The following is a 22,220-nucleotide window of genomic DNA, read 5'->3' as shown; positions in this document are numbered from 1 at the left end:
GATCCGGCCACTGCACTCTAGCGCAGGAGACAGAGCGAGACTGTGTCTCAAAAAAAAAAAAAAAAAAAGAGTAAATAACTACATGCAATTTTATTTTGTCTAAGTGTCCTCTTTGCTATGTTTTGCTTTTGCAAATAGGATCTCCAGGAGCCGTATCAATGATGCTTTCCGTCTGAATGACAACAGCCTGGAGTTTCTGGGGATACAGCCAACACTTGCACCTCCTTACCAGCCCCCCGTTACCATATGGCTAATTGTTTTTGGAGTTGTGATGGCAGTGATAGTGGCTGGCATTGTTGTCCTGATCTTCACTGGGATCAGAGATCGAAAGAAGTAAGTGGCCTTTCCTAGACTTAACTATCTGAAAATAGAAAGATTTAGAGAACAGTAACTGGAAAATTTTCAGTAAGTGGTAGATTGTATAGGCCAATTACTCAGTTGGACAATTTTGCACCTAAATACTCTGATGCATTCCGTAGAAATTTACTAGGTGTCATCAGCAGTTCACAGTAAGTATCTGGCCTGGGATTTATTAGCATGCCCTAGTAAACTCCATCCCAGCCACAGTGTCATTTCCCTCCTACAGAGAGGCACTGCAAACTCAGCAGGTATGGTTGGGCTCAGGGAATGGTTCTCACTGCTCTCACTGCTGAATCCTTTTCAGTCTAAAAGTGGGGACTGGATTGTTGGAGACTGGATTGCTGATGGGTTTGAACCGTGAAATTGTTCCAGAATGGGCTGTGAGATTTCTTTCAAACTGTTACTCTTGTGTTTTTTTTTAAATTTTTAATTTTAAATTTTTTTTTTTTTTTTTGAGACAGAGTCTTTTGCTCTGTCACCCAGGCTGGAGTGCAGTGGTGCAGTCATAGTTCACTGCAGCCTCGATCTCCCAGGCTCAAGTGATTGTCCCACCTCAGCTTCCTGAGTAGCTGGGACTACCGGGGTGCGCCACCACACCCAGCTAATTTTTATATTTTTTGTGGAGACAAGGTTTTGTCATGTTGCCCAAGCTGTTCTTGAACTCCTGAGTTCAAGCAGTCCGCCTGCCTCACCCTCCAGTGCTGGGATTACAGGCGTGAGCCACCGTGCCCTGCCCAAACTGCTACTCTTTACTCACCTTTATTTCTCATGGGGTAGCTCAGACTCCATATCATTCTGTCAGTTCATGGTTAGGCATGCTCTAGTTTGTTCCTGAACTGAATATCAAAGCTCATTGAGGATTTAAATTACTAGATACCTGATTTCTAGTCTTGCTTTGCTACTAGATGTTTTTCTTCTGTCCTTAAGAAATGGACTCTTGCTGGGCCTATGAAATGAAGGTTAATATTTTATAGCACCTAACAGAACTCTATGCACACCTCAGGTTGTTTAAACATATTCTTGATTGAATCTCTATATGTGCTAGTCTATTTTCCTCAATTTTCTTCACTATAGAGATTTTTCAGTTACCCAAAATAGCTTCATCTAAAAAATTAGGCATTGAATGTGTAATACATTCATGTGGTTAAAATTAAAAAATACAAAGATGAACATGAAGAGTCTTCCTTATCGCCTTTTGCCTCCAAGTTCTCTTCCCAAAGCCAAACAAAATGATCAGTTCCTTGGAGATACACACACACACACACACACACGCTATATATATATATATAGAGAGATATATATATATATATAGAAAGAGTTATATATATAGTCTTTTTTTCTTTTTTCTCGGATATATATATATATCTCCTTTTTAGTATACAAATATATACTTTTTTAGTGTATATATGTGTATATGTGCATATGTATATCTTATTTTTTAGTATACAAATGTTAGCAGGCTATAAATAATGTTCTGCATATTTTGTTTTCCACTTAATGGTTTTTTAACATTTTTATTTATATAGGTGTGATCCACCACACCCAGCCCACTTAATGTGTTTTAGAGATCATTACACATTAGTTGCACAAAAAACTTCTCCTTTTTTCTGGCAGTATAATTTCCCACTTCACAAATGGATTGTAATTTTGTTAAACAGTCATCTATTGATGAACTTTTATGTTGTTTCAAAATATTATGTTTACTTAAAAAAGAGTTGTGATGGCTTCATATAGGTAATTTCCTGTGTGTGCAATATACCTGTAAGATGAATCCTAGCAGCGGGAAAGCTGTGGCAAAGCACACGTGCAATTGCTGATTTTGATAAATATTGCCACATTGCCCTCAATAGCGGCTGTACCAATTTATACTCACATCAACAGTTTATGAAGCTTCCTGTTCCTCCCACCCAGCCTCCTTAACACAGAGTGCTGTCAAACTTTTTGATCTTCATCAATCTGATTGATTTTAGCATAGGTGTATTAAGGCAACCTTGCTCTATTTAACAGGAAAAATCAAGCAAGAAATGAAGAAAACCCTTATGCCTCCATCGATATTAGCAAAGGAGAAAATAATCCAGGATTCCAAAACACTGATGATGTTCAGACCTCCTTTTAGAAAAATCTATGTTTTTCCTCTTGAGGTGATTTTGTTGTAGGTAAATGTTAATTTCATGGTATAGAACATATGAGATGATAAAGATATCATTAAATGTCAAAACTATGAATCTGTTCAGAAAAAAATTGTCCAAAGACAACATGGTCAAGGAGAGAGCATCTTCATTGACATTACTTTCAGTATTTATTTCTGTCTCTGGATTTGACTTCTGTTCTATTTCCTAATAAGGATTTTGTATTAGAGTGTATTAGGGAAAGTGTGTATTTGGTCTCACAGGCTGTTCAGGGATAATCTAAATGTAAATGTCTGTTGAATTTCTGAAGTTGAAAACAAGGATATATCATGGGAGCAAGTATTGGACCTTGTATGGAATATGGATGGAACACTTGTAAGGACAGTGCCTGGGAACTGGTGCAGCTGCAAGGATTGAGAATGGCATGCACTAGTTCACTTTCAGTGAATCCATTGTCAAGGATGACATGCTTTCTTCACATTAACTTAATCCAAGTACTATGGTGATTTGCCTACAGTGATGTTTGGAATAGATCATGCTTTCTTCAAGGTGACAGGTCTAAAGAGAGAAGAATCCAGGGAACAGGTAGAGGACATTGCTTTTTCACTTCCAAGCTGCTTGATCAACATCTCCCTGACAACACAAAACTAGCGCCAGGGGCCTCCGTGAACTCCCAGAGCATGCCTGATAGAAACTCATTTCCACTGTTCTCTAACTGTGGAGTGAAGGGAAATTCCAACTGTATGTTCACCCTCTGAAGTGGATATCTAGTCTCTTAAATCTTTTGTGTTTGCCCACAGTGTTTGAGTAGTGCTGAGCACAAAGCAGACACTCAATAAATGCTAGATTTGCACACTCCTTATGCTTACTTATGTGCTGGGGCTTCTTTACGTTTTGTCTGCTTTTCACTTTTATGAACAAAGTTATCATCTGAGTGTCTGGGGCTCCTGACCTCCCAAATGTCTCGTGATATATTGCAAATTCTCAGATTGCTTTATTGTACAAAGCAATTGTAAAATTAGTCCCAAAAAAGTTGTGTACAGAGTGTATACACCATCAGGTTGGGAACCAAACCTGATGCTGCTTTTATATTTCTCACAGTCACTATCCCAGTGTGAGCACAGAATTTCTTAGATACCTGAAGATTGATTAAAACTAGATTAAATAGATTAACATATCCAAACTCTACCCATTAACTCATTCTATGTGCTGACCAGCATAGTGTTAGAATGACTTTGTACTTCATAAATTCTCTGTGGTAATGGTGGATCAATTAGCCAAGTCAGGGGAAGATGACTTTCATAATCTATAAAATAGCCTCAAAATAAGGATCATTTGAGGCTCTTTGATGTCTTAATTATCTGACACCCAGGTAGCAGAGAGAGTTCTTTGTTATTTTGTGAGATACAATCAACATTTCACATCGCCATCTGCATCATCCTGCCGTTCATTGGGCCCACAGCATAATTTACTCCTTGGCAAAGCAACCATTTCATAGACAGTTTTTTTCTTTTATCTTGCATATGTCCCATCTTCTGTAATATATCATGAAAATCTTCTGTCAAGCTACTGCTATCTAAACATCCTTTGTAGTTGCCACATGGTCTTTATGAAGTTCTCAGTCCTTGTCTTGGTTCAACACAGTGCAAGAATAATTTCTGCAGGAACCACTTTCATCATCTAACACCTTCAAAAGAGCCTCCCCAGACATGGCAAAGGAGCCATGGTCATGTCACATAGTGTCCAACTGTAACACAGAAAGAAAAACCTGCTTATTTCCATAACTTAATTTTGGGGTTTTCTCTAGAACAGTCCTCACTGTGCCCACCAGGTAAAGCTTGTGGTCCTTTTCCTGTGTAGGAGCATCCTCTGAAAGGATGGAGACTCTACAAAGAGGGACCAGTGCCTGGGCCTAGGATGGAAGTTGGCAAACAATGACCCATGGACCAAATCCTGCCCACCACCTTTTTTGTGTTGTTTTGTTTTGTTCTGTTTTGAGATGGAGACTTGCTCTGTCACCCAGGCTGGAGTGCAGTGGCACAATCTCGGCTCCCTGCAACCTCTGCCTCCCGGGTTCAAGTGATTCTCCTGCCTCAGCCTCCTGAGTAGCTGGGACTACAGGTGTGTGCCACCACACCCAGCTAATTTTTTGTAGTTTTTAGTAGAGATGGAGTTTCACCATTTGGCCAGGCTGGTCTCGAACTCCTGACCAAGGTGATCTGCCTGACTCGGCCTCCCAAAGTGCTGAGATTACAGGCGTGAGTCATTGCACCCGGCCACCCCACCACCTGTTTTTGTCTGGTCTGTGAACTAAGAGTGATTTTTACATTTTTAAGTGGTTGAAAAAAATTAAGATTTCATGATAAATGAAAATGATATGAAATTCAAATTTCAGTGTCCATAAATAAAGTTTTATTGGAACCCAGCCACACCCATTCATTTTCATATTGTCTAGAGCTCCTTTCATGCTACAGAGCAGACTGAGTAGTTGAAGTAGAGACAGCATGGCCCACAAAGCCCTTTACAAACAAACTTTGCCAAACCCTGGGCTATAAGGAAGCAAGGATTAAATGAAACTGCAAATGCAAAAGGGCCATTGTGGAGCTCACAGACCAGAGAAACGTAGTGATCAGGCCAGAAAGGGCAGGTGCTAGCTTCCTCTTCTCTGGTGTCTCTCAGTGAACTATTCTTCCTCATTTGAGACCCTCCTCCCTCCACATTTAGGTAAAGATGGGGCCGTAGGTCCAATCTCTCTTCCTCATAAACCCACTCCCAAGATAGAATACAAACTGAGAAACTCAACTTGCTAAATCTACTGTGTTGGAATCTTAATGAAGTCAAGTAGATGTGAGGTGAGTTTTGCCAGACCCTCTTGACTTTGTGTTTGACTTCTGGCAGGTCAGAAAATGCTCAGCAAGACTGGGGAGCGTCTGTTGGATTTTACCTAGCAAGTGACTTATCTGAACTTGCTCTGCAGCCTGCCCTTTGGAAAAGTTTCTTACCACATAGTCTTCCTTTTTCTTCACTGCCAAAAGAGCGTAGGCAGACTCTTGGTTTAAGATAACAATAATAAATTCCGGATATCAGCACTAAACACAGTTATACAGCATTAAAAAAATCATTATGCACGTTTGAAATACTATGAATAGTGTTCTTTTACTTGGCTCCTCCTAGCATCACTGGACTTGTTTTCTGATAAACCTCTAGTGGTACCTTAAATTGTTGCCTGACTTGATTTTTGCAGCTAGGCTTCTAAGCAGGCCTTTGGCCTCTTTTCATAGTAAACAATTCTGTATTGTTTGAATTGTTGCTACAAGCGTGTATTTTGTTATAAAGAGGATTATTTTTAAAAGGTAAATATACAAAAATAAGAAGAAGAGAGGAAAAAAATCTTCAAGAGGGAGACCAGAAAGACCCAGCTTGTGCATGAGCTCATCCTCTGAGTGGGGAAACAGTTTGTGGTGCAGGAAAGGCTGGCACCCCCATCGGACTGTGGGTCCATTGAGACAGAGGGTTTGGGTCACCTGTTCTTTCTTTTCTCTTGGGTAGGAAAGAACCTAGCATACAGTCAACACTACAAAAAAAATTACAAAGATAAAATATACAAATGCCCTAGTGATTATTTTGAGGTACATTTCATTATAAATTGAGATTTGTGTGCCTCTGTAAAAAATAGAAGACTTAACGAGTGTCAATTCTCTGTTGAAATGAAGGAATTACTAATGAAATGTCAAGAAACAAATAAGCAAGAGGGAGCATTGAAACTAGCTGGTGGCTGAAGGACAGAGTGGGATGAGAGAGGATATAAATGTCTCTGAGAGATTATTGACTGATCTCTGGAAAATAGCAGCAGGGTGTAATTGGGGTGTCTCTTCATTGTAATGGTGCCCTCTACAGAATCGGTCTCTCCCTTCTTGACGTTGTAGAAAAGACAAGGGAATACTTGGAAAGAGGTTAAAACCAGTGGGTTCAGTAGCAGGCCGTGAAGAAGGGCATCCCCAGGTACAGTTTTAAACCTGAAATACTATTTAGTAATAGCCATGAGAAGCTAAAATAGTACTTCTGTATTTTTATGTTAAGATAGCAGACTGATAACTTCAGTTTCAAACTAGCCAGAAGCCCCAGATCCCCAAACTCAAGGATTTAAAATGATTAGAAAGCAACAATGTAATTAATTCTAGAAATCGTACCTTAGCGTCTTAAAAAACTTGCTTTATGTGCAACATATTTAATATATTATTTAATATTCTTTAACTTTAGTTTTATACATGACATTAAGAGTCATTGTACTCATCTGGATATTAGGAGAGAATTGTGCCATTTGGATTGAATAATGGACCACCTAATGATACCCCACCATGTAACGAGGTCCCGTAGGACAGTTCAGAACAACTGCTTCAGTAACATCTGGGAGTTTGCTAAAAATACAAATTCACAGGCTGCACTCAGACCTCCTCCACCAGGTTTTATGGAGGTAGTTTCTAGGAATCTTTTCATAAACTCTGCATTTGATTATCATCATGCCTACTGAAGTTTGAAAACACTGAAATATGAAGACAAATGTCCACATTTCTGTACTTGGTAGTATATTTAATTGTTGTGACAGTGACAATATAAAGAAAAGAATGACTATCCAATAAGTAATTTTTCAATTCTGCTCAGTCTTTACACGTGAATGCAGTCTCTGTGTTGCAATCTGAAAATGTGCTTCTGCTATAGGCTGGAAAGTGTTATATCAGGAGCAGCATAAACAAAATTACTAATTTGATCTAAATTTCAAGGAAATCTTTTGTTTCCTGCCTTGTTCATTTCTAAATAATATACAGTACAAGAACACTATTAAAAACTAGCTAAATTACATTATGCCTTGCTACTTTCCTTAAAATGAATGAAAATGCTGTCCAACATCTATATTCATTCTTATCAGCACTCCTAGTTTCTTCTTCAAGGCTTGTCTTTTTCCTGAAGTGGTTCAATGGAAGACAGGAGTTGCTGAAATGTGGGACGCTTTTCTGGAAGCTAAACAAAAACAACAAAAAACCCAGTGTTTTAGATGATGAAAGTTATGATCAAAGATAAAATATATAAAATATTTACACTTAAGTCCTAAAGCTAGCAACTTTTAAAATGTGGAAACACAGTAGGCATTTCAATTGAGGTCAGAAATAAGGCAAGGACGCTCACTATAATAACCACTCTTAATATTATGTTGAAGGTGTTAACCAATGCAAAACAATTAGAGCCCCAATAATTGGAAAAGAAAAAGTCTCTTTATTTGCAAGCATTTTAGTGTATACCTGGAAAATCTGAGACTATCAATGTTAGAATCAACTTAAAGAATAAAGGAATTCACTAGGACAGCAGGATATAAAATTAACATACAAAATCAATAGCCTTCATATATACCTACAGTAACCACTTAGAAGTTATCATGGAAGAGAAAACCCCATTTATAATAACACCACCACCAAAATAAAACACTAAAAAGTCTCCCCCTCTAAAATGAGGACGACTTTGAAACACGGATGAAAAATGCAAATGTAGACTGGACTATATAAAAAAGCATCCCTGGGCCGGGCGCGGTGGCTCAAGCCTGTAATCCCAGCACTTTGGGAGGCAGAGACGGGCGGATCACGAGGTCAGGAGATCGAGACCATCCTGGCTAACACGGTGAAACCCCGTCTCTACTAAAAATACAAAAAAACTAGCCGGGCGAGGTGGCGGGCGCCTGTAGTCCCAGCTACTCGGGAGGCTGAGGCAGGAGAATGGCGTAAACCAGTGGCTCATGCCTGTAATCCCAGCACTTTGGGATGCTGAGATGGGCGGATTACTTGAGGCCAGGAGTTTGAGACCATCCTGACCAACATGGTGAAACCCTGTCTCTACTAAAAATACAAATATTAGCCAGCTGTGGTTGTGCACAACTGTAGTCCAAGCTACGTGGGAGGCTGGGACATGAAAATCACTTAAGCCTGGAAGGTGGAGGTTGCAGTAAGCCTAGATCATACCACTGCACTCCAGCCCGAGTGATAGAGCAACACTCTGTCTAAGAAAACCCAACCAACCAAACAAACAAACAAAAATAAAAATAAAAACTTCCTTCGTCCTAGACTAGGACAAGTCAGTATCATAAAGATGTCAAATTTTCCAACTTAAAATACAAACTAAATACAATCTCCTCAAAAATATGAATGAGTTTGTTTCAAGCTAAACAAATTGATTCTTTATAGAATTAAAAAATATGTAAAAATGGCTAAGAAATTATAAAGTAAGGTGAGCAATGCGGGGTGCTAGCCTACCTAGTATTCAAACATATTATAAAGTCTCTACAGAATCAGAGCAGTGTGGTGCTAGCACATGAACAAAGAGACCAAAGAACAGAAGAGGAAGTCTCCAAATAGATTCAAGTACATATGGAAATTTAGTATAATATTAGGGTGGCATTTCACCACCTTTAAGGTGGTATCTCATTCCTGGTGATAAGATGGTCTTTTAATAAATAGGGCTGACAACAACAGAATAGTCACATAAGATTATATATTTGGAGCCATATTTGAAACCATATACCATAACAAACACAAACTATATCAGAAACATAAATGGAAAATAATGCAATCATAAAAGTACTAGAGGAAAATCCGGGTGAAAGTCATTGTAATTTGGGCATGAGAAAGCCTGAAGCCTATGACAATTTCCAGAAGCAATAAAAACAAATATTGATATATTCAGCTATATTAAGAAAAACTTCTGCATGGTCAAAAAAAAAAAAAAAAAACCCACCCACCCTCAATCAAATAAAGCTGATAACTTAAAGTATTACTCTCCCTAATTTGTAAAGAGATCTTTAAAACCTGATAGAAAAAAGAAAAAAGACATGGTCTACTAGAAAGTTTCTGTTAATCACAGCACTTCTGCCTTCGTCTCAGGACAGTCTTCAGATAACCGCAGCGGAAAGAACATGATTCAAAAGTGCGGTAGAAACCTCAGTTAACAGGGAGAAGATGGAACCTTAAGAGCATAGAATACATCTACAAATTGGGGAAGAGGGTGACCCTGGCTGGCTCTTCATAAAGGACCGCAGTTTCTCCCTATGGACCAATACTCTCTACAAAATCAACTGTGCCTTAATTATTATTTATTTTAAATTACATTTTTATAGAGCTAGGTAGTACCTGATGCAGAAAAGCTATCACATAAGGAAGCATTTATTTGAAGTTTAACATGAAATCATACAAATAAAATGTATATAAACAAATCCACATTGAGTCATAACACAGATAGCAAAGGACAAAGTAAAAACAAAGAAAACTAATTGGCAGCTATATACAGTTGGACACAACTGCGTCTTGTACACTAGAAAGTCTTTTACAAAATAATCATCTTAGATCAACAGAAGACCAATCTTCAATGTCGTCCTGCAAGATGGGTTACTTTAACATCTCATCCTATTTTCTCCAATGTTCTCCTTTAGTATGACTGGTAATTGTTTTGGTGATTGCCACCCCCTCGAGATGCCTTGCCATAAGTGCTCTGTTGGCTACTGTAGTCTGCATATCCCTGTCCATATCCATGGTTCCCATAGTCAACATTTGGGGGAAAAAAAGGTGGGGAAATCTTATATACTGTTCCAAATGCCATAGGGTGGGAAATTACAGAGTGTTCATATCCCAGGCGATAAGTTAAGGCTAAACAAAAAATAATGTTATGTGATGCAATCAGCAACTCTTCCAAAGTGGGACTCTAGGCTCCAGTACAAGAGATTAGAAACTATTTAAGTTGTGTGCGACAATTTATTCTTAGCACCAAGCATACTGCCTGGTGCATAGGTGCTTTGTAAATACATATATATATACACACAATATTAATAACAGACAAACAGAACTGTGTACCGGGCACTGTCCTAAGGACTTTATAATGTTAATTCATTCAATCCACACAAAAATCCTATGAGGTAAGTATTACATTACAGGTAAGTACTACAGTACAGTGAAGCACAGAGATAATAGGAGGTTTGTACAAGGTCATATAACTAGTAAGTGATCAAGACAGGATTCAACCCAGGTATTCTGATGCCAGAACCCATAGCTTTAACCATTACACTAATCTGCCTTTTACTAGGGAATGAATGAATGCAGCATTAGGCCCTTTGTCATTGAGGAAGTACCATATAATGATTATGAACATGGGCTCTTAGATTAATGTTCTCAAAAGCCTCTTTTTATCATGTTACTGCTCAAAAGTCTTCAGTGGCTCCTCATTGCCTATAACAACCAAAACTCGCATTTGTCTCCTTGTTATTCACCTTGTAGAACCTGAACCAGACCTACTCTTCCAAACTTATCTCCAGCCCTTCCAACGATAGCACCAACCTATCATGCCATGCTCGTTCCTGCTGCCACACCTTTGCTTGTGCTGTTCTCACCTGGACACCCTTTTACAATGTCTCCACTCACATACTTAGGACATTTTGTAGAGATTTCCTGCTTCAGCTCAGGTACCAATGCATTCAGGAAGCTGCTTTATCTCAGGAAGCTGGTTTCTCTTTCCTCTGAGCTCTTCATGTGTTAGATTGGTGCAAAAGTAATCACGTTTTTTGCCATTGAAAGTTATGGCAAAAACCTTGTCTTTCTAATTCTGGCACATAATTATAAACTGCTAGGTGTTTTCAGTCCCATTGTTATGTGTGCGTGTGTGTGTGTGTGTGTGTGTGTAAAGACTTTGAGTTCAGTAAGGGCACACATGGAGCCTCATACTTCCTTAACAACCTCCATTAGTTCTATGAAGTTAGTGGATGCTTTGCAAATTAATCCCCTGAAACTTCAGCTCCATGTCTTCCCCATAAGATACCCTTATCTTCTACCTGAATGGAATGCTTTTATTCAGTGTTTGGGAGGCAGGGGAGAGAAGACGGGATAGTGTCCATTATGTGTTCTCTACGTGTGGTTAGATGTTTTCTGCTACTCATTTTCTACTTGAGGAGCTCCATAGTGTTGCAGTTAAGAACAGGGACCCTGGCACTAGCTAGCCTACCTCTTACTAGCTATGTGACCTTGGGCAAGTCACTTAACCTTTCTGAGTCTTTGTTTACTCTTCTGTTAGTTTTAGCAATGATAATACTTACCTCAGTGTGTTTCCTGATGCATAAGTAAGTTAATATTTATAGTGTTCTTAGAACACTGCTGGATATAAGTTGTTCAGTAAATTGTTTGGCACCTGCATGTTTTAGATTACAAACATTTTAGAGCAGGGGCTGAGAGCCATTTTCTCCTGCTCTGTGCCAGGTGCTTTCCCTCAAAAAAGCTTTGTCCCAGTGGTGATGCAGTAATCACCCCGGATGTGCTTGAGACCCCTTCCAGCCCACCCAGAGGATACACTTGCCTCGTGCCAGCAGCTGTACATGATCTGGTAGATGGTGTCCGATGCCAGGTAGGGCCGGTAGAGCCTGTGGCCCTGGGAGACCTTCAGAACCACCTGGGAGTTGTCATACAAGTCATAGGGCTGCTTCCCCAGGCTGAACACCTCCCACATCAGGATCCCTGCACCGCACCAAGAGGTGGCCCAGATGAAAAAGGAAGAGAGCTGTTATCAGAAAGTACAGGGTTTGTGGAGTGAGTTTCACACAACAGGTCAGGAAGGCTGTGGGTCAGAGTGAGGGATCCCTGGGAAATGAGTCCCAGCGAAATGAGCAGAGCTTGGAAGGTGAGCCTGTGCCATCGCTTCTGGAGCCTGGGTTTTCTTCCCCATGTTCCCTGATACCTGTACATCTGTGCTTGCTGGAAAATGGGTGAATGGCAAGGGCAGCCACAGAGGAACCGCTTGGGGCCAAGACATCATTCTTGAGCTACTCCTGGGAAGTGGCTGAGATTTCATTCAGCCTCACACAGCCTCACTACAACTACCTGTGTAGTGAGCCCCTGCCCCAACCCTTATGAATGAGTGGTTGATGTCCTCACCCTTCTGTCTCTCTGCTTTGGCAGCTGCATGCAATAATTTCATTGCACAATCAGATTACCTTTCAGTGGAAATTTAAAGAGAAAGTCATTGACAACATTCTCCTTTCTATTGCTGCAGTGGCTCCTAATCTTATATGGGTCGGGGCCCTTTTGGGAATCTGAGGAAAGCCACTGGCCGCCTTTTGGAAAAGTGAATACACAGCATGTTTTGTGTTCAGTTTCAGGATGTTCACAGTCCCCCAAAACTCATCCAGGAAACTGCAGTCCCCAGGTTAAGAAATCTCAGTTCTGGTCATGGTGGTCAGGAGGGTGGCATTTGGGGTCAGTTGGACATGGCCTTTGAAGTTGACTTCTGTCACAGGCAGGATAAGTTTCTCAAGCCCTCTCAGCCTCAGGTTCTATAAATGGGGTATTTGCACCTCATGGACTTGCTGTGAGGATGAAATAGGATAAAACACGTAGGGCACTTAAAAGAGCACTGAAATGTTCCAGGTTCTCTCTAAATGGCGGCAATTGTGCTGTGCTGGCCAAGGTCAGAAAATGTCAACAATCAGCTACGTTCAAATATTTATAATAAAGCAACCTTACACATTTTATGGCTGCTTTTTTTCTTTTAAAACACACAATCTAAAACAACCATCCAAAAGAATGCAGTTTCCTCATAACTTTCTCTTTGGAAGGCTACACACTTATTTCAAACTATCGGTGGGGTTCTTTCTTGGGAATTGCTATCAGAGGCCTTGATTCATTTTGGGTATCCTCACTGGGATATACGGTTTAAGAATGAATTTAGTGTTTATAAACAGCCGGAAAATATCTGGGGCCAACTTCTATGGCATACAGTAAATAATCAAGCTGGGTAATACTAGTTTTTGATCAAAAACAAGCTGTAATTATTAAATAAGGGCATGGATTTTTTGGCATCATTTATAATTGATGCATGATTATGAAAACTAATTTTTTTTTTTTAAGACAGTCTCTTGCTGTGTCGCCAAGGCTGGAGTGCAGTGGCACAATCTCAGCTCACTGTAACCTCTGCCTCCCAGGTTTAAGCGATTCTCGATTCTCGTGACTCTCAAGTAGCTGGGGTTACAGGCGTGCACCACCATGCCTGACTAATTTTTGTGTTTTTAGTAGAGACAAGTTTTTGCCATGTTGGCTGGGCTGGTCTTGAACTCTTGGCCTGAAGTGATCCGCCTGCCTTGGCTTCTTGAAGTGTTGGGATTACAGGCGTGAGCCACTGCACTCAGCCTCAAAACTAATTTTGACAACAAGGTACAAAAGTTAATCAGCACAACATGGCATCAATTATTCACCAAAATGCTATCTTTGTGATTTTTTTTTTCTTTTTCTATGTGTATTTGATTATCTTTTTTCTTTTTCTTTCTTTTTTTTTTTTTAACAACGAACAATGCCACTTTTACAAAGGGAATAGTTTTAAAAATTGTGTCACATAGAGAAATAAATGACTAAATTTTCCCCTTTTCAAAGGCAATCTTGTAGGTGACAAGCAGTAAATCAAATTACGCTTATGAACTAAGGCATGAAATAAGTCTCAGTCACATTTGGATTACTTCTCCTGGGTCCATCCAACAGTGATTGAAAATAGCCTTGATATTCTCACAACATAGAAAAAAATATCAGAAAATGTAGTCACAATTTAAGAATTGTTTCCCTTTTCTAATGACCTTTACTAAATTTTAATATAGATATTTTAGTAAAATAAGAGTCAGCAAACTTATCCTATAAAGGGCCACATAGCATTTTAGACTTTTTGGGACGTGCAGTATCTGTGGCAACTACTCTACTCTGCTGTTGTAGCACAAAATGAGCCACAGACAATACATAAATGAATGGGCATGACTGTGTTCCAATAAAACTTTATTTACAAAAACCAACTGACCTGGTCCTGGGCTGTGGTTTGCCAATCCCAATCTAAAATATAAATTTTAACAGAGAGGAGACTGCTTGAAACTAGGCAGGAGTCAAGGAAAGTACCAAGTCATGTGTGGTATTTACACTAAGAATTGGTCAGTGCAGAAGGGAATGGCTATCACATTATTTTCATGCAGAAGATCGATGTCTTTTCCACTTTTTGGGCTTAGCAAAAACTGAGATTTAGCTTTCAATGACTCCTTTTAAAAAACTATTTGAAATCTTCACTGGAAAACCTTTCACCCCCTTTGATATTTCTAAAGGCAGGGTCTTAAGTGTGTTGCGCCGGCTGGACTTGAACTCCTGGACTCAAACAATCCTTCCACCTCAACGTCTGAGTAGATTTATCCCCTTTGATTTTATGAAAAAGTGCTAGCAGGATGTACATTAGAAAATGTGTCGAAGACATCCTAATACCAAACCCAAGAAAATAGATCACCTTCTTCAACCGCTTGCTTGTCTCAGGGTATATGTGTAACTTTTTAAGTGTTCAAGGGCCCTTTTAAAATGGACGTTGCTACTCTTGTGGTTTCCTGTTGTGGAAGTCAGTTTACGAAACAGGACCAGGTCGTATGTGGCCATATCCTTACCAAATGCCCATACGTCTGACTTGCTGCTGTATTTGAAGTAATGAAACACCTCTGGAGCTGACCACTTGACTGGAAACTTTGTTCCAACTGAACTGACATACTGGTCATCAAGAACATACCTGCGAGGGAAAACACATCAACACAGACCTTAAGCCGTGGTGGCGCAGGCCGATGAAGGACACAGAAGCCACCCAGAGTCTCAGTCGATTGCCTCAGTTTTCTGGAACTTTTGCGTCCTTTCAATGTGTGGGCTTAGCTGGAGGCTGCTTATGGTTTGTAAGCATTTAAAAAATAATATCTAACTGAATATAGCAAAACCTCAATGTAAAATGTTTGGTAAATATAGAAAAACACAGGAGAGGGTGTGGAGAAATAGGAACACTTTTACACTGTTGGTGGGACTGTAAATTAGTTCAACCACTATGGAAAACAGTATGGCGATTCCTCAAGGATCTAGAACTAGAAGTACCATATGACCCAGCCATCCCATTACTGGGTATATACCCAAAGGATTATAAATCATGCTGCTATAAAGATACATGCACACATATGTTCATTGCGGCACTATTCACAATAGCAAAGACTTGGAATCAACCCAAATGTCCATCAGTGACAGACTGGATTAAGAAAATGTGGCACATATACACCATGGAATACTATGCAGCCATAAAAAAGGATGAGTTCGTGTCCTTTGTAGGGACATGGATGCAGCTGGAAACCATCATTCTCAGCAAACTATCGCAAGAACAGAAAACCAAACACCGCATGTTCTCACTCATAGGTGGGAACTGAACAATGAGATCACTTGGACTCGGGAAGGGGAACATCACACACCGGGGCCTATCATGGGGGGGGGGGGGGCAGGGAGGAAGGATTGCATTGGGAGTTGTACCTGATATAAATGACGAGTTGATGGGTGCAGCACACCAACATGGCACAACTATACAAGTATACATATGTAACAAACCTGCATGTTATGCACATGTACCCTAGAACTTAAAGTATAATATGCAACAAACCTGCATGTTATGCACATGTACCCTAGAACTTAAAGTATAATAATAAAAAATAAAAAAATTAAAAAAATAGAAAAACACAAAAAAGCAAAAATAAAATTATTCAGAAACCCACCCTAAAGATAACCTGTAATTCTATCGCTCAAAATACATTTTTGTTTGTACTTTCTGATCTTATTTCCCACATATATAAGTTGAATAAAATAGGGTTTCTGTTATATTGAGATTTGCTTTTATTTTTCCTTTAATGGTATATCATGAGCATTTCCCCATATGGTTACATTTCTACTGCAGCATCATGTTTAATGGCTGAATACTGTTCCCTCTTATTATTTCTTCTTATGGAAGGAATTAAACATAGTTTGTTTAACCAGGTAAATGGCTTCTCATCTTCTGCTGTTATGAATAATGATGAACAAAAATATCCTATGGAGATATCAAAACCAAAATACATGTTGAAGGATGTTCACTAAACTCTTTGTTTGTAATAATGATAGAATGAAAGCAACCTCAATGTTCCCAATGTTGAGGAGTAATTAAATATATTATGGCACACTAATACAATAGAATAGCATGTAGCCATTAAAAAATGAGATAACTCTTTACCAAAATAAAAAGGTGCTCATGGTATATGGTTATGCGCAAAAGCAAGTGTGTATAATGTGATTTCACTTTTTTGTGTGTGGGAACAAATAGTAAATGTGCATATTTGTGTATATGATTGGATGCACTTAAGAATGAGGTCTGAAAGGATACCCACCAAACATCGGAGCAGTGGTTACTCCTAGCACTGAAAATGAGGGACGGATTCTGTCAGAGTAGGTAGCTAGGCAGACATGAGCAGGGCAGGAGAGGTCCCCCACCCCCAACCCAGGAATGTTAGGTGACCGTCAGATAATAGGCAGTTGTTAACCGTCTCTCTAAAATAATAATTGGTCACAGCTGGTGCCAGGGAAAGGCAGTCTCCCAATAGATAGAAAATACTTGAAGCTGATGATCAACAGCTTCCTGATATGATCTCAGGAGCTGGGCAACTGGGGTCAAACATGCGCACTAAGAGGCAAAATGATGGAGTTTAACTGGTGTATGACCTTCCTCTAGGAATACCCAACTGGTAAAAGAAAAATGCCTCAAATGAGCATGAGCACAACCTAACTAAACACACTGTGCGTGCAGCCCTTCCCAAGTGCTGGCAGGCTACTGCTCATGCAGACAGCTCACCCCAAGGGAAGAATCAGGGGAGAAAAGATGCAAACCTTGGAATTATGCCAAGGTATGAAACCCTAAGTCAAGAACCAAACAGGGCAGTTGGATCTCTCAAATTGCCCTCTTGGCCCTCTTCCAAGCGTACTTTACTTCCTTTCCTTCCTGCTCTAAAACTTTTTAATAAACTCTCACTCCTGCTCAAAAACTTGCCTTAGTCTCTCTCTCTGCCTTATGCCCCTCAGACGAATCCTTTCCTTTGAGGAGGCAAGAATTTGAGTTGCTGCAGACCTTTATAGATTCACTGATGCTAACAATTCTACTTTTTACTTTATACACTACTGCTATTTTTCTTATAATAAGTGCATATTATTTATGGTATTGATAAAAGAGAACATCATATATTTGCCCACAAAAAAACACAACAAAAACAAACACATAATGACTCTTAATTAGAGAAAATAAAACAACAGGAGTTATGGCAATTGGAATTTTGGATGTAATTTACACACCAAATGTTTTAGAGATCTCACTGTAATTTAAAACAGCTGATTGGGAAGATCATTCTTCTAAATATTAACAATAATATTAATAAACTACACTTTCATAGGATTACATACAGTACATTCCATACTTTTCTCCCTAGAACCCCTCAGTTCCCCAGACATTACCAGACACCCAGACACTACCCTGGCACTCCTGGTTTGGGGATGCTTGTGGCTTAAACCTTCCTTCAAGCTAGTAGGAGCAAATGAAGTCACAGGCATCTAATTGATGTGGCCACAGAGCTTCATAACCAACAGGGCTGGTACATGGCTTCCAGGATCTCTTACTCAGAGCAAGATCTTTTGTCTCCCTTTTCCAAAGCTACAGAGAACGTGACAGCATGTTCCCTGGATGCTGACATAACAGCCAATATTCCTGCTTTTAGAGTAAAGTTCCCTTGACCTGGGAGCTTCTCCCTGCTTTAAGAACCTGTCAGCAGATTATTTTTTCTTGCCCTTGAGAAAGCTACATGTTTGGAGTGTCAGTGTAGGGGACTCAGTGTTTGGTGGTTGGAGTGACGGTAACTAGTACACAGCTGAAAGGACATCTTGCCAATATTTAGGGCTCCCAGAGGAATTACCGTATCTTCCATGGTATGTGCCACAGGGGTCAAAAAGCATCCCCTAACACTGAATTTTGGAGAAGACATTAAAAAAACAGACCCTCCTATGGCATTTTAGGGCCATGTTTGCTAAATAGTAACCTGGCCTTGGTCAACTCTTCAGATCTCTTTTAAACTGCATTATTCACCTTCAGAATTACATGTTGAGTCAGCACTTTATAGTTGTATTTTGTCTCAATGTCAGGGATATCTACTTACCCTCTAGACTAAACTGTGGTCATTTTGAGGGCAGGGACTATCCTATTCATATCAGTATCTCCTGCAGGACTGAGGTATTCAGTAGGCATGCAATAAATGTTGAATAGAAAGGTCAATGTGTATGTCTTCATTTTCTATGTAAAACTATGAAAATTTGCTCTGAGGCTTAAATAGTATTAGGATTCAGGATAAAGGTAAAAGAAGACTTTTAAAAAACTATCGTAATCAAAATAATTGTTCCAAATCATCAAGTGGTGGTAGAATGCCCATCAAGAGAATCTCAGAGTCTAGTTTTATGCCTTACTTTGTGATGCAGAAAATCTAATGATGTGACAACAAAAATTTTCCTAGTGTGAATGCTCTACCCATTTGAACATCAGGTTTTTTTAAAACATAACAAACAAAAAGAGCTAGCAGATCCTTGATTGAGTTAAAAAATTATAAATATTTATCCATTCTTTTTTAATGGCTGAGTAGTACTCCAAAGTACTTGAGGGGCTGGATACCCCATTCTCCATGATGTGATTATTTCACATTGCATGCCTGTATCAAAACATCACATGTACCCCATAAATATATACACCTACTATGTATCCACAAAAATTAAAAATAAAAAAATTTAAAAGAAATTTTAAAAATCCAATAATGTGGCTGTAACATACTGTATTTAAATTTAGGATCTCTCATGGAATTTATTTAGAAGTTTAGAAAGTATCAGATTGTTGAAGGAACTAAAAGTGACTTCAGATAATTTCTGAAGAACAATCCCATCTTATAAGCGAAGGAATGAGGTGAAACATGTTTCACAGGTAGTTAGAGGCAGTATGGGAGGGACTTAGGTTTCTAAGCCCCCAGTTCAGAGCACCTTCTATATCCCCACAAGGCCTTCAATTATGAAGGTGTTCAAATGTGAATGGAAATCCCCCTTTCACTGGTTGCCCTTTTGGAATTGGCTTACCTTGTCATTCCAAAGTCAGATACTTTCACACAGAGATCGCTGTCCACCAAGCAGTTACGAGCAGCCTTTAAAGGAAAAACAAAGTCACCAAGTAGTGAAAGTGACCAAGAATCTCCTGACATTTTCCTCCTCTTCAGTAGAATTCTCAGCAAAATCTAAGATTACCTAGCACAACCCCCAAATGCTCTAAAGTTGTCTTTTCTTTCCTTTGCAATTTTCAATTTTTCAAAATAAAAATGTTCTCCCATGAGTACTTTCAACCAAGCATTCATCCTTGTCAAACGACATGAAAAGGTATTACACTTTAAACACAGAACCTTAGCTTATCAAGGAAAGATGAGAAATTTCTAGAATCTCCCTTTCCACCACCAGATACCGTGTGTGCATTCACAGATACTTTGAAGGCATAAACGCTGCACCTGTGACTTAGGGACCATACGGGCCTAGTGTGAATGCAGGTCTACTGTTGAGTGCAAGAAAATCTCTAAAGATAAATACCAGTGAATACCAAACACAGCACTCCCCACTCCCATTCTGATTCAAAGACACACAAATTCTGTTTCCTTTTTTTTTTTTTTTTCATTTTCAGTTATTGTATCAAATGCCTGCTTTAGCACTAAGCCCTTCCTGAAATAAAGGTCAACTTGGGTTTAATGGTTTTGAGAAACACTAAATTGGCCAAAGTCTTTCTTTTCCATCTGTTCTCCTTCATACCACAACACAGCTATGTAGACCTTAACAGCTTATGTTATTCTCACTGTTCTTTCCATACTTCAAATATTTTTACATTGATTTTTGTAAAAATGTCATTTGCTTAAACAAGTCACAAGTGAGCAAAGCAAAAGGGATGGTGCCCTTCTTGCCTTCCCCACCAGTGACCCCATCTCCAGAAGTGGGAGCCATGGACTGCTTTCCTTTCTTTGAAATTCCAATGGCTTTGCTTACCAAGTCCCGGTGTATGAATTGGTGGCTCTCCAAGAAGGCCATGCCTTCACAGACATCGTAGCACATTTCTAAGAGCTGGGAAGGTTCAAGTCCTTTTCCATGACTTCTCAGGTAATTCAGCAAGCAGCCATTGCTTATATATTCAGTCACTATGTATATGGGGTATTCCTTTGAACACACTCCATAGAATTTAACCAGCTTGGGATGGCTGAGTTTTCTGGAAATAACAGATTTTCAAAGTTCAATGCTCCACACTCCATTTTCTACATGTACTGAAAAAGAGTTGCTCTCAGATTTCTGTTTGTTTTAATTTCCCCCCTTTCACTTGAACAGAGAAAGAGAGGGAAAAGTTTAGGATCTTATATTGCAAGCACAATTATCTTTGGAGGCAAAAAAAAAAAAAAATTCTGCCTCATATCAGACATTGGTGACTTCAGCAGCAATTTAGCAGTTTGTGAATGCTGTATTCAACTTTCCTACAGAGAATCAGGGTAGCAATGGTCTGTTGCACCGGAAACCCTGTTTAGTCTCATGGCATCTTGGGAACGTCCATGACTTATTTAGAGGAAGTCACACCCTAAGAACAATCATTTCCCTTTTATTAACTTTCACATCTAAATATTTCATTCTAAGCAAGTATATCAGAATACGAAGGATGCAGGTTAAATGAAGTCAGATGAGGTTTGATTTTTTAAAAATTATTTTACATTATTATTTTCATTATTTTTGATTAACAAATTTATAAAATACTAACCATACGATGTAGCACTTCTGGTAGGTCGTGATGGTATGGACACTCAGATTTTTTTTAATGAGATCATTTTCATTTTATTATGGCGGATGGTTTTACCGTACCTCTTCCCAGCACCCTTTTTAAAATGAGAAAGTTAAGTAGAAGAAAACGGAGCATAATATGGCTATGGGCTATTTATTTAGTAATCAGATGTTCCAGATGGAAGTGTTTAATCTTGCAATTGAAGAGTTCTTTAGTGTTTCTTATTACTTTAAGTAATATCAACCTTACATTTTGTACTAGCCTAGAGCTTAAAAGAAATCAAGCAAACCTTCTTGTAAAGTGTGATTCTCCTACCCTAGTTACCTTTCTCATGATGTCTTTTCTCACCTATCTTGATTTATTTTTCCATTTGTGAGATGCACAGGTTAAGCTAAATTTCTAACGGAGTCTCTAGCAGTGTGCTGCCATATCACCTTCACTTCTCCAAACAGGCTCCCGAACTGCTGCTTTACTCTTTTTACTGTCTTCACGGTTAAGCATAAAGCTTTTGAAGGTACTTAGTAACTCCAATTACTCTTTATTCTCTGTTCTACATTGTATTTCAGTGAATTTGGACACATTTTTGGATTGGCATGTACTTTACTCTTAGATTCTGAGCTGACTCTGAGTGATCCTTTGTACAAACAAACAGTGCATTAGTGTAGTTGTTAATGAGTTTGGAAGTATTAGCCTTGTTGGGGAGATTAGTCTTTTGTCTATAATATGAATTACAAATAATTTTGCCCAGTTTGTCATCTATCTTTTAGTTTGCATAGGGTTTTTATTTTGTTTTCTTGCCACGCAGAAGTTGATTTTTTAATTTTATTTTTTTGTATTGTACTTTAAGTTCTGGGATACATGTGCAGAGTGTGCAGGTTTGTTACATAGGTATACATGTGCCATGGTGGTTTGCTGCACCCATCAACCCGTCATCTTCATTAGGTATTTCTCCTAATGCTATCTTTCCCCTAGCCCCTCACCCCCTGACAG

The 22,220-nt window shown here is 39.1% G+C and overlaps 2 protein-coding genes across 4 annotated transcripts in view; one reads left to right on the top strand and one right to left on the bottom strand.

The window, feature by feature from the left end:
* The window catches only part of LOC105523133 (angiotensin-converting enzyme 2-like), a 5,646-nt gene extending 2,299 nt beyond the window's left edge, over positions 1–3,347 (top strand). The window contains exons 2-3 of the mRNA XM_011957890.1: positions 139–333; positions 2,368–3,347. Coding sequence (XP_011813280.1) covers positions 139–333; positions 2,368–2,476 — 304 coding nt within the window. The 3' untranslated portion in view covers positions 2,477–3,347. The remainder of the gene's footprint in view (positions 1–138; positions 334–2,367) is intronic.
* A 3,711-nt stretch (positions 3,348–7,058) lies between these two features.
* The window catches only part of BMX (BMX non-receptor tyrosine kinase), a 98,893-nt gene continuing 83,731 nt past the window's right edge, over positions 7,059–22,220 (bottom strand). For all 3 annotated transcript variants that reach the window (XM_011957883.1, XM_011957884.1, XM_011957885.1), the window contains exons 15-19: positions 20,456–20,672; positions 19,511–19,575; positions 14,968–15,086; positions 11,868–12,025; positions 7,059–7,508 (exon numbers count right to left, since the gene is read on the bottom strand). In XM_011957883.1, the coding sequence (XP_011813273.1) occupies positions 7,434–7,508; positions 11,868–12,025; positions 14,968–15,086; positions 19,511–19,575; positions 20,456–20,672 (634 nt within the window). In that variant the 3' untranslated portion in view covers positions 7,059–7,433. The remainder of the gene's footprint in view (positions 7,509–11,867; positions 12,026–14,967; positions 15,087–19,510; positions 19,576–20,455; positions 20,673–22,220) is intronic.

The sequence above is a fragment of the Colobus angolensis genome, unplaced genomic scaffold, assembly GCF_000951035.1.
Source record: "Colobus angolensis palliatus isolate OR3802 unplaced genomic scaffold, Cang.pa_1.0 Scaffold450, whole genome shotgun sequence".
NCBI classification, from domain to species: Eukaryota; Metazoa; Chordata; class Mammalia; order Primates; family Cercopithecidae; genus Colobus; species Colobus angolensis.
Note: the sequence above shows the minus strand (reverse complement) of the source record. Positions and strands in the feature narration are given on the sequence as shown.